The sequence below is a fragment of the Urocitellus parryii genome, chromosome 6 (assembly GCF_045843805.1).
Source record: "Urocitellus parryii isolate mUroPar1 chromosome 6, mUroPar1.hap1, whole genome shotgun sequence".
In the NCBI taxonomy this organism is placed as follows: Eukaryota; Metazoa; Chordata; class Mammalia; order Rodentia; family Sciuridae; genus Urocitellus; species Urocitellus parryii.
The window spans coordinates 122532987-122545637 of NC_135536.1; the positions used below are offsets into that span (position 1 = coordinate 122532987).

Genomic DNA, 12651 nt, shown 5'->3' on the forward strand with positions numbered 1-12651 from the left:
GTATCTTACACAAAAGTTAGCATAGTAAATACACCGCTTTGTGACTTGATTTTTTTTTTTAACCTCACTCTCTTTGTTGGATGATTTTCATTAAATGTTATTTATTTTTGAGTGAATTATTGAATAAATAAATTATTGATTTATTACTGACTAATTGAATATAATAAGAGGAAATGAGATTTCTCCTCATATAATTCTTTGAGAAGTACAGTGTGAGTGTGAGCAAACTGTAAAGTTTTCTTGTTCATCATTGCCAGCTTGCATTCTCAAGAGATGGGCTCTGTGGCCTATGGAATGAAATGGTTAAAGATGGGGAAATTGTTTATACTGGAACGGAATTAACACAGAATGGAGAGCTCCCTCCTAGAAAAGGTAAGCTCCTTTTTTATTTTGTAAAAACCACCATAAATTGCATTTTGTGGAACTTTTGTAACATAGGCACAAACATTTGGTCATACCTCTTGTAAGTTTTGTTTTTCACTTGGTGATTGATGTCTAAGATATTAGTTAATATTTTAAGCTGCTTGGATTTCGTTGTTTATATGACTTGAAGGCATTCTTTTTTTTCTCATGTGTGATAGGCAAGCACTCTATCATTGACTTACATCCCCATCCCTTTTTAAACTTTACTTTGAGACAGTGTCTTGTTGAGTTCTCCGGCTGGCCTTGAATTTGTGATCTTCCTGCCTTACCCTCCAGAGTAGCTGCATTATAGATATCTGCTACTGTACCTGTCAGTGTAAAACCACCTCCCTGTATTTGTAGTGGTGTCTTCCTGTGTCTAGTTTGCAGCTTATAAGAAATTGTTAATATTTTCTCTTTCAAAGTTCCAAAATAGATCTTTCCTTGGCTAACATTAAATTATCACTGTAAGATTGAACGCTAAATTTGTTGGCTCTACTACTTGAAAGTCATCAAGACGGATAAAGCTGCTACTTTAGGAAGTACTTCCTTTTCTTGTCATAGAATGAATTAGGATAGTGTCTATTTGAAAATACAAAAAGTGGGCTGGGGCTGTAGCTGAGTGGCAGAGTTCTTACTTAGCATGTATGAGGCACTAGGTTCGATCCTCAGCACCACGTAGAAAAATAAATAAAATAAAGGCATGCTGTTCATCTAAAACTATAAAAAAAAGAAAATATAGGATATAAGTTGGATGTGATCCTTGTAATCCCAACTACTTAGAAGGTTAAGGCAGGAGAATTGCAAGTTCATGGTCAGCCTTGACAACTTATTGAGAACTTATCTCAAAAGACAAAATGAAAAACAAAAACCAAAAAACAAAAACAAAAGAGCTGGGGATGTAGCTCAGTGTTAGAGTACTTGCCTAGCTTGTGTGAGACTCTGGGTTCAATCCCCAATAACACAGAAAAAAATAAATAAAAAAGAAAAGAAAAAATACATGGAAAAAGTATTGTCATATTTTTCACTTGTAACACCTGGCAAAGTTAGCTCAGTTTCTTCTGAAATTTGTTTGTTTGAAAATTTCTATTTACACACAGAATAACTTAAAAATGCATGTAGAGATTGGCTACACATCCATACCCCAGATCCTGTGACCACTGTTTGGCTCCACATGTTTATCACAGTGCTCCTGGCCTTACAGCCTTGTCTATCCATTGATGTGTCTTGCCTGGCTTCCTTAGATACTTCATGCACATCAACTTGAGTAGGGTTTTAGTTTTTTTGTCTTCCACATAAAATCTATGCATAATGAAGTGCATACATATATAGTGAGATTAGATCTCCCTGTGTTTCCCAGGCTGGTCTCAAATTCCTATGATTCTCCCACCTGTATCCTGATTAGCTGGGACTACAGGTATGTACCACCATACCTGGCTGAAATGAGTGTATTTTTAAGTTTACAAGTGTTGGCAAAGATACCTTGTGACCTAAACCTTTATCAACACTATTCCTGCTTAGAAAGTTCCCTTGTTGGGCTGGGGATGTGGCTCAAGCAGTAGCGTGCTCGCCTGGCTTGTGTGGGGCACTGGGTTCGATCCTCAGCACCACATAAAAATAAAAAATAAAGAAGTTGTATCCACTGAAAACTAAAAAATAAATTAAAAAATTCTCTCTCTCTCTCTCAAAAAAAAAAAAAAAAAAAAAAAGAAAGAAAAAAAAGAAAGTTCCCTTGTTTGCCTTCCTAATTCATATCTAACTCTGCTGCCCAGAGGCAACCACTGGTCTGATCTTTCTCTGCATTGATTAGTTTTCCTTGTTCTAGAACTTGGTGTAAATGGAATCATCCAGTCATGGTTTTTTTTGTGTCTGGCTTCTTTCTCTCTGCATAATGTTTTTGAGTTTCATCCCCTTACTCCCTTTTTTGCATGCATCAGTAGTTTTATTTTTAAGTTTTATGCCTCTTCCCAGCCCTCCAGTATTTGTTAATAAATTAAAATAGTATTTCCCAAAGTGTTCTCTGTGAAACACTAGTTCTAAATGTGCTCTAAGAAAAGGCAGTCACATGGAAAAGTCTGGAATATATATTTTGTTCATTATATTTGTTGAACTTATTTTTGTTCTTTGTTCTTTTAAAAATCATGTGGTTAGAAAGCAAAGTATAATTGTTCTTTATGTAGATTCCAACTAAAAGGGTTTTTTGGGGATATTTTTTAGCATTCAGTGAAAGTTTCTATTTTTAGTGGGGCATGATGTGTACTTTTTATTATTAGAGAATACTTTATTTATAGATGGGTTGATACATATTATATTTCATTTTAAGACTGTATTTTAAGTCAGTTGTAGCTAATTTGTGAGGAAAACACAGCTTAGAATAGGAGTTCCTTTTTTTTTTTTTTTTTTTAAAATCTTTTTTTTTTTTTTTTTTTTTTTAAAGAGAGAGTGAGAGAGGAGAGAGAGATAGAGAGAATTTTTAATATTTATTTTTTTTAGTTCTTGGCGGACACAACATCTTTGTTGGTATGTGGTGCTGCTGAGGATCGAACCCGGGCCGCACGCATGCCAGGCGAGCGAGATACCGCTTGAGCCACATCCCCAGCCCAGAATAGGAGTTCCTTAAATCCACAGATTCCTTTTCATTTCTTTGCAGTTTTCTTTCAGTTTGCTGTATGTCTATTCCCAAAGGGATTGATGACTTTTTTTTTTTATCACCCACAAAGAAAGTGGGGGTGGGTTCTTAACTGTTGTCTAACTTCTTGATTCCTTTAATTTGTTTTGGAAAAATAGTGGCTTGTAATAATTGGCACTTTCCTCTGGGATATATTTTTCTTCCTTTCTTTTGCAATTGAATTTCCTAGGCTCACTGATAATGAATGAAAACTCCCTTACAGGTATAAGCTTTTGAATCACAAAGTAGCCCCTAATGAGACTTAATTATAGTTTTACTTTTTCAAGTTGATGTTTCTTTTTATTATTTTTAGATGGACATACTATCCTCATTTATTTTTATGTGGTGCTGAGGATGGAACCCCATGCCTCATACGTGCTAGGCAAGTGATCTACCACTGTGCTACAACCCCAGCCCTGATGTTTCTTATTCTTATTTATTTATTGGGACTGAGGATTGAATCCCAGGACACTTTCCCACTGGAATACATCCCTGGCCACCCCCCCTTTTTTTAAATTTCGAGACAGGGTCTTACTAAGTTGCTGAGGCTAGCCTCAAATTTGAGATCCTCCTTCTCGAGCCTTCTGAGTTTCTAGGATTACAAGTGTATGCCACCATACCTGGTTGATTTTTTTTTCTTATTTATACTTTATTTAAGGTTGTTTGAGGGGACATAGAGGAAGGAATAGGATTTAAATAAAGGAAAGTTAGGTTCAGGAGGCTGAGGCAGGAGGATCACAAGTTTAAGGCCTGTTTCTGTAATTTATCGAGGCTCTAAGCAACTTAGTGAGACCCTGTCTTGAAATTAAAAATAAAAATGGAAATGTAGCTCAGTGGTGATGTGCCTCTGTGTTAAACACTCACCCCCCCCCCACCCCACCCCCAAAAAAAAAGAAAAAAGGAAAGTTGGAGCTGGGGTTATAGCTCAGTGAAGATCAGTGATGGTATGCTTGCCTAGCATTTGTGAGACCCTGGGTTCAATCCCCAGCACCATGTTAAAAAAAAAAAAGCAAAGTTACGGGATACTAAAGCTGCTCTTTTGTGAAAAATTGCAGTGTCATGAACTGTTTTATTTCTAGTAAACCTTTCAGTCTATGCAGATAGTGGAAGTATAAGTACTTTGTTATCTGCTTTATATTTTCTTGAAAGTATTTTCTTCATTATTTCTTTTAATCCTTGTCTCTTTAATGGAGATTCACCCAAATCATAAAGGGCAGATCTAGCAATTGAAGTCAGGCCTCTTGAAAAATTTTATTGCTATTTCCACAACACTACAAATTGATAGCATGACCTGCTTTTTATAGTTTCATATATCTTATTTTTTTTCTTGACTTAATATTATACATTATTGTGGCAATTATTTTGCTTTTTTTTTTTTGTGTGTGTGTAGTCAGTACTCTTATTTAACATATTTCAGTTTTAAAAGTCCAAGGACAAGTTTTGGATTTTGGGGTGAAGATTAGTGGAGTCATATTTTGTACTGTCTGATAACTTCCCAATGTTTTTATAGTTTTCTCTGGAAATTGTTAAAAAAGAAAAGGCGCTAACTGTGACCCATGTCCTCAAATAACTCATGATTATTAAGGCAAAAATCAAAACTCAGGCATAATGTGTGTAATAGGATAGCACAGCCCCCGTAAATGTTACAGCAAGTACAGGCTGGAGGAGTTCTGAGGGAGGAGTGTTTTCTGTGGTTAGGAGGCCAGCCTGGTCCTGGCCTTGAAGAACAGTGGCATGTGGTATTAGAGGTAGACACTAAGACTCCAAGTGGAGTATGCATGGGTCAGAGCTGGCCGTGGTTGGAGAGTAGTGATGGGGTCAGGGGATGGTGAGCAGGATCAGTAGAATGAGGTTAGGCCAGAACAAAGGGATATGTATTTCTTGGAGTGCCCACTTGTACTCACATCCTTGGAAGGGTGCCTTCTGATACAGTTGGACAAACACTCTGAATGATACTTTATGTACCAGAGTTTAAAAATACTTTCATGGAGGGGTATGAATATTAGAAAAAGTGGCCAGGATTCCCTTCTCCTAATGGTGGGAACTCCAAGTATTAAATTCTAATTTCTCAGCCTAAGGATTCTCAAACTCCAGGCTCATCAGGATACATTAGAGGGCTTCTTTTAATTACTATGGAAGGCGTCACTTTTGGAGACCCTGACTGGGTGGGTAGGTTTGGAGTGAAGCCTGGGATTTGATTCTCTAACACTTTTCCAAGAGTGCATCATGGTTTTTGTTCAGTAGGCTCAGTCTGTTGCATTGGGAGTTAGATGCAGTGGTGGTGGTGGGTGGATTTCACTGACTATTAAGCTTTTTCACTAAGCTATATCTCCAGCTGTTTTTATTTTATTTTTTTGAGACAGGGTCTTACTAAGTTGCTTAGAGCCTTGTTGAGTTGCTGAGGCTGGCCTTGAGTACTGATACACTGCAGAACCACATGATTTCTGATGATATAAAAAATAGTTCATCGGAATTTATAATTTAATTAGGACGAGTCTATAGTCTCAGATTTTTCAGTTTAAAACACTATATGGAAATCATGTCAATTTGCCTAATGAGTACACTAGTGCAGGAAATTTTAAAAATTCATATTAACTCTCCTGTCCTTGAGAGAATAAACATAAGGCATATGCTTGTGTTATATGTAACACTGTTATCACCACAGGGATAACAGATGTAAAACCATCTTTAACCAGAATTATCAGACTAGTCTATTTTTGCAAGGATTCACCTGGATTATGCAAATTTGTATTCTGTATCAGAAGGTGCTTCTGAATTAGTGGACTCGTTCCTTCTCTCTTTTGAATTAGTGGTTTAAATTGTTTCTCCCTTTTTAATGAAGAGGTTGGCCAATACTTATAGTATCAAAGCTTATTTCTTTTTTGGGGATTCTTGATTCCATTTTTTTTAAGAGTATAAACGCCATTATTAGTCTTTTTAAGCCAGTCAGAGTAGGAGTGCCACCAAATATAATAGACTTCATAACCTTAATAATCCCCTCCCAAAATAGAAAAATATACATACATAGTGAAGAATGCTTCTAGTGGTGGTATGTGATATGAAAAGTCTTCTTGTTATATAGGGTTGCTGTTCAACTTTAACTTCTTCAAAGTTTCACCACAGTCATATCCACCCCAAAACAGATTGGGTGAGCCTTTTGGTGTCTAACCCTGTAGTTGGCTATGAAATGGGGAGACATGCAAGCCCTGGCAGTGGGGTAGGTCTCTTTCTGGCCCAGACTCTGTGCAGAGTGGGGGAGGTAAGCAGAGTGGTTCTGCAAACTCAGTAGTAAAATGCACTCTCATTTATCACCAAGAGAGAACGCACTGCTTGCAAATCTGACTGTATGTGAACAGAATTTGTTAACCCCAGATTAATATGTCAAACTTGTCTAAAAGACCCATGTTGAAATTAATGAAACAAACACCGACTTCATAGGGTTATTGGGTTGATGAATGAGTTGATTAAAATCTGTGATGCATGTGGCATGGTGCCTACCCCCAGTCTGTGTTGCTTACAATTTTGTGATTTATCATGTGGCTGTTTAACTGAAGACAGGAAATTTAGTATCTTATCCATTTGTGAGTTCTCTTGGCCACTCTATAAGTCACCTGTGCTGAGCACAGTACTTGACACATAAGCAGTGCTCAGACCCTGGAGTGATGATGGCTGTGCTCTCATAGTGAATTGGCCTGTGAATGGACATGCCAGCCAGAGAGCCTGGAAGTCCTATTTTTGACTAGAGAGTAATAACAGGAATGATTTCAAATCTTGTATATTACCTTAGTTTTTTAATGAGGTAGGACCTTGCTATGTTGCTCAGGCTGTCATGGAACTGCTAGGCTCAAGTGAGTCTTCTACCTCAGCCTCCCATGTAACTGGGACTATATATAGGGGTTCTCTGTTGTGCCTGATTCACACAATCTTTTTTTTTTTTTGGTACTGGGATTGAACCCAGGATGCTCTACCACTGAGCTACATCCCCAGCCCTTTTTGTGTTTTTTGAGACAGGATCTTGCCAAGTTGTAAGTCTTGCTTAGGACTCTTCCTCAGCCTCCAGAGTTGCTGGAATTATAGGTGTGCACCACCATGGTTTGCTCACATAATCTATTTTTAATTAACATTGTTAGATCTTTTTACAATTTGAACTTACTACAAAATACTTACATTGTATTTCAAGGTTAAAATGTTAAAAGTTTTTAAAGAGTTTTCAGTGAATAATAAGTTTCATCCCAATCCAGTTCGCCAGGTACCTGCTTTTTTTTCCTTCTTAGAGATGTTATTACTAGTTTTAGTATCTTTCCATATATGAAATAATTTATACATAAAAATAAGCATTTTAGGATATGGGGTACACTAAATTTAGAAGAGTTATTCAAAAAGTAAAACAATGCAACATTTAGATTGTAATCCTTAGTTTCTGGCTTGACTTTATCTTTTCTTCTTTGAAATGAGTAAATTTGCCCCTCCTGGGCCCTCCTCAGTTGAGTTCTTGGTGCTCCTCTTCCTCTTAGGTTCTAAACAGTGATTTGAACAGAAACTACGTTAGGTGGTTTGTACAAACTTCCCACCATAACTGGACTGGAATGTCTTAAAGTCCTGAGGTCATCCAGTCCTAGTTCTGTCCTCAGACCAGGTGGCAGAGTACCTAGAATCTGCTTCCCTGCTTCAGCCCACAATGGCTCCTCAGGATACTACCTAAAGCTTTAGGAGGGACATCCCCTCTGACTTTCCCTTCTCCCCAGAGTATTCTGTTGTTGCTGCTGGAAGTTGAATCCAGGTCCTCATGAGTGCTCACAACTCCTCTCCAGCATTTCTTAATTTTGCTATATATCTGGGCAGTTTGTGTTCTGTTTCCTGTCTGTGAAGTTTGAGCCCTGAAGAGGTGAAAAGGAGATCAGGCAGACACTGAAGCTAAGGTGTATCCTGTCTTTGAGCTGCTGGTGCCGATTATTCTGGTTGTTGTTTTCATGACCTCCAGGGACTTCATCCAGATTTTGCTGGATGTTCTAATTTATGCTAGAGTTCTAATTTATGCTCCTGAGAGTAAAACTCAGATGTGTTTAGTGATGCTTCTTTTCAGCTTCCTTGTGAATGCTGAAGATTTTCATCCTGAAGAAGAGATTATATATGACCAATGTTCCAGTGCACTGATTTTAAAATTAAGAATAAATATATATATATATATATATATATATATTTTTTTTTTTTTTTGTAAAATTTATAGCATGGAGTAGAGCAGGGTGGCAGACTTCCTGTAAAGGGCCAGATAGTAAATACAGTTGGCCCTCGTATCTGGAGTTCTACATTCATGGATTCAACTAATTGCAGATTGAAAATATTTGAAAAACAATTAGTGTCTATGCTGAACATACACCAATTTTTTTCTTGTCACTATTCCCTGAACAATACAGTGTAACAGCTACTTACATAGCAGTTACATTTTATTAGGTATTATAAGACATCTAGAGATGATTTAAAGTAACCAGGAAGATGTGTGTAGGTTACAGACAAATACTATGCTATTTTATAGGAGGGATTTGGATGTTTAAGGTTGTTTAAGGTTTTGGTATCTGTTGTAGTTTGGATCGTCAAGATGTACTTAAGGTCCATGTGTTGAAGGCTTAGCTCTCTATCGTGGTGCTGTTGGGAGATGGTGGAACCTTTAGGAAGTAGGCCTAGTGGAAGGAAGTTAAGTCATGTGGGCATATGCCCTTGAAGGAGATACTGAGTCTGGTCCCTCTCCTTTCTCTTTTTTTACTTCCCCGCTGCCATTGGGTGAACAACCCTCCTCTGCCACATATCTCCATGGGTAATTGGGTTGCCATAGACACAAAGCAACAGGGTCAAGTGACCATGAATTGAAAAATGTGAAGCCTTGAACCAAAATAAATATAAAGGAGGAACCTATTTTTTTTTTTTTTTTTGGCGCTGGGATTGAACTCAGGGGCACTTGACCATTAAGCCACATCCTCAGCTCTATTTTGTATTTTATTTAGAGACAGGGTCTCACTGAGTTGCTTAGCACCTCGCCATTGCTAAGGCTGGCTTTGAACTTGCGATTCTCCTGCCTCAGCCTCCCAAACTGCTGGCATTACAGGTGTGTGCCACCATGCCAGGCTAAAACAGAGAACCTTTTGTAATATTTGATTATCTCAGATATTTTGTCACAATGATGGAAAGCTGACTACACAGTATGGGGGTGATGCAGATCTTGGAATTAGGATCATGTTAAAATGACTGTATTTTAAGTTTTGTGTATCATATGGTCTTTGCCATAACTAAGGGACCCTGAAGTAACTATGGGGACCCTGTCCCAAAGCAACTACAACAGTATTAAATAACTGGTATGGTTGCATACCAATAAAACTACTTATGTATACCAGAAGGTGAAGTTTGTATAATGTTCAAATGTCATGGAATACTTTTCCTTTTCTTTTTTGGATTTTTTCCATCATTTAAAAGTATAAAATTCTTTCCTTCCTTCCCTTCCCCTTCCTTCCTTCCTTTCTTTCCTTCTTCTTTCTTCTTGAAAGTAATCTCAGGAGTGCTTTACCACTGAGCTACATCCCTAGTCCTTCATTTTTAAAAGAGTTTTTTAGTTTGAGACAGGGTCTCACTAAGTTGCTGAAGCTGATCTCAAACTTGCAGTTCTTCTGCCTCAGCCTCCTGAGTACTTGGAATTATAGATATGTACCACTGTTCCTGACTAAAAATATGAAGTTCTTTATTTGCTTTCCAGCCATACTTACTGTGTGCTGGATTTGGCCACTGGGCTGTGGTTGGTGGATCCACATGTGATGTAAAGTCTAGCAGTTAGAATCAGCCCCTGGGTTCTCACCTGGGGGGCTCTCTTCCTGGCCATTACCTATTCTATGAGCTTTGATTTCTGTGTTGGTAAATTGGAGATGACAAAGTGCCTCCTCACAAAGTTGTAAAGATGTAAATGAGAAATGTACAGTGGTTGGGCTAGATGCTTATCATAGTACATGTTAGTTTATTTCAGTTTCCATTAGCTTCTCTCTCTCTCTCTCTCTCTCTTCCTATTTAATGTCCTACTCTTAAGTGTATCTCACATATTAAACTTCCCAATTGTACTTTGCTCTCACACTTTCCATGGTAGGTTAAAATAAGAGGCCTAAACTTGAGTTGGTATTTAGTTCCACAGATCAGGATAGATGCTCATCTGTGCATCATAAGACCCTGCTCTTCTCTCCCTAGGGTTGTGTTTCCTGGTCCTCTCCTGGACCCAGCCCTGGGAACCTGGTTTACCAGTTTGACAGGAGAGAATCTCCCAGTTTTCTCAGTTGACTGACATTAATTATCTTAAGATAAATCAGGTACATCCCAGCCTGGTTGAAGTCACTTTTTTCCTGACTCACTAATATGGCCCTTTTGCTAACCCAAATTGTGGGGATTCAACTGGTCCTGTTGATGCTCTAGATCACATTTCTGTTAGTAAGTCTTCCAATAAATTTCATTGTTGCAATTCTAAATCTGTATTTCTCTCTTCAGTCTCATGGCACCTCAGGGCTGGTCTTCATGCACTAGGACTAGATTATTTCAGATGAGTTTTGAATGGCAGAGGGAATAGACTCAGGCTAAAGAGCCACACATCCTGTTTATATAAATGAAAGAAACATGTACACTGAACACTATGCTGATGAAGAGTAGATCAGTGGCTGCCAGGGATTTAGGAGTCGGGAATGAGTGTACAAAGGAATAACAAGGGATTTTGGGGGTGATAAAATTGTTCTGTGTTCTGATTATGGTGGGGGAGGTACATGGATTTATACATATGTTAAAATTTATTAAACCATGGGGACTAAATTTTACTGTATAATAATTTTTAAAAAAAATTTTTATTTATTTTTTTAGTCATACATGACAGTAGAATGCATTTTGATATATAATACATACATGGAATGTACATACATCAATCATATTATAATAATTTTTTACATAAAAGATTTTAAGTTGTTTTTAGTAAAATTAAAAGTTTTAGTGAAGTTCAACAAACCTGTATTTATCACATAGCATATTCAGAGCACTTTTCTATAAAGATAAAATGGTGAACTTCCAATGACTGTAAAGAAACTTTAGGAAAAAACTTGTAATGCACACACATAACTTAATCAGTACTAATCAGACTTTGGAGAGTGTTAAAGAAGTATGTATGTCCAGGCAGGACAACCTGAATAATTTCCCATTCCATATTCTCTCTTCTCCCATGCACACACAGCCAGTTGGGAATCCCTGGATTAAAGCAACTAGTGTGAAATTCGAGTAGTAAATATTAAAGACTAGGTTCTTAGTTGTGAAAAGTGGTAGGAAATTGATGGAATATCATTTTGGAAGACTCATACTTTGCAGAACTTGAGTGATATATTGGTTTCTTCATCTTGGCCCTCAGTAAAGAAACCAGTATGTTCACTTATAACTAAGTAGATCACACTAAATCTGTTACAATTGTAATTTGTGTATTTTTCTTTTTTTAATATCAAATATTCAGTTATATGTTATAACTTTCCATTACTGGGGGGACATTACAAAGAGACTGATAAGTGGCTAAAACATTTTGAAAAATAATTACAAATTAAAAAAATTTTAATTCTCCAGATGATGGTGTTGATATTCAAAGTGGAACCAAGAAAGAAGATCTGAATGACAAAGAGAAAAAGGATGAAGAAGAATGTCCTGTACCTGCATTTAGGGCCAAATCAATCCTGGAGAGCTGGGTATGGGGCAAGCAACCAGGTATTCTAATCTTCTGAGGTTTTGTACTTTGGAAAGCTTGATCTAATACTCCTTTATTGAATACCATAGATGAACTTTTTGTTTGTTAATGGAATCTTCTAAGATTTAATTTTTTTTGTATTGTGATAAAAAATATATATAAATAAAACTTACTATTACCTTTTTTTTGGGGGGGGGGTACCAGAGATTGTTACTGGGCATGCTAAGCAAGAGCTCTACCACTAAGCTACATCCCCATCCACTTTTCAGTTTTGAGACAGGGTCTCACTAAGTTGCCCAGGCTAGACTTGAACTTGTGATCCTGCTGCATCGGTGTGCTGAGTATATGAGATTACAGACATGTGCCACCATACTGAGTCATTACCTACTCTATGAGTAGGTGTTTTAAAAGTATGCATCAGGGACATTAAATACATTCAGATGTGCTACAGTGTAACCACCATTCACACCCTGAACTCTTTAACAAAACTAGAGCTTCCATTAATACTGACTGCTCACCCTCAAGCATTCTAGTTTTGTCTCTATGCGTTTGACTTTTCTAGGTACCTAATGGAAATGGAGTCATATACAGTATTTGTTCCTTTGTCTTTGGCTTACTTCACTTAGCATGTTGGTTTCATTTTTTTTTAAATTTTCTATTTTTCTCATGTTTTCTATCAGTCTCCTCCTCTTCCTCCCCCTCCTCTTCCTCCTCCTCCTGTTCTTCTTCTTCTTTAAGTATTTTTGTATGTTTTAGTTAATTTATTTATTTAATGGAGTGGAGATTGAACCCATGGCCTTGTACATGGGAGGCAAGCACTCTACAAACTGAACTATATTCCCAG

At 37.3% G+C, this 12651-nt stretch overlaps 1 protein-coding gene across 5 annotated transcripts in view; it reads left to right on the plus strand.

Moving 5' to 3' along the window:
- The window catches only part of Herc2 (HECT and RLD domain containing E3 ubiquitin protein ligase 2), a 207631-nt gene that overhangs the window by 29191 nt on the left and 165789 nt on the right, over positions 1 to 12651 (plus strand). For all 5 annotated transcript variants that reach the window (XM_026400487.2, XM_026400485.2, XM_026400490.1 and 2 more), the window contains 2 exons: positions 258 to 372; positions 11690 to 11827. In XM_026400487.2, the coding sequence (XP_026256272.1) occupies positions 258 to 372; positions 11690 to 11827 (253 nt within the window). The remainder of the gene's footprint in view (positions 1 to 257; positions 373 to 11689; positions 11828 to 12651) is intronic.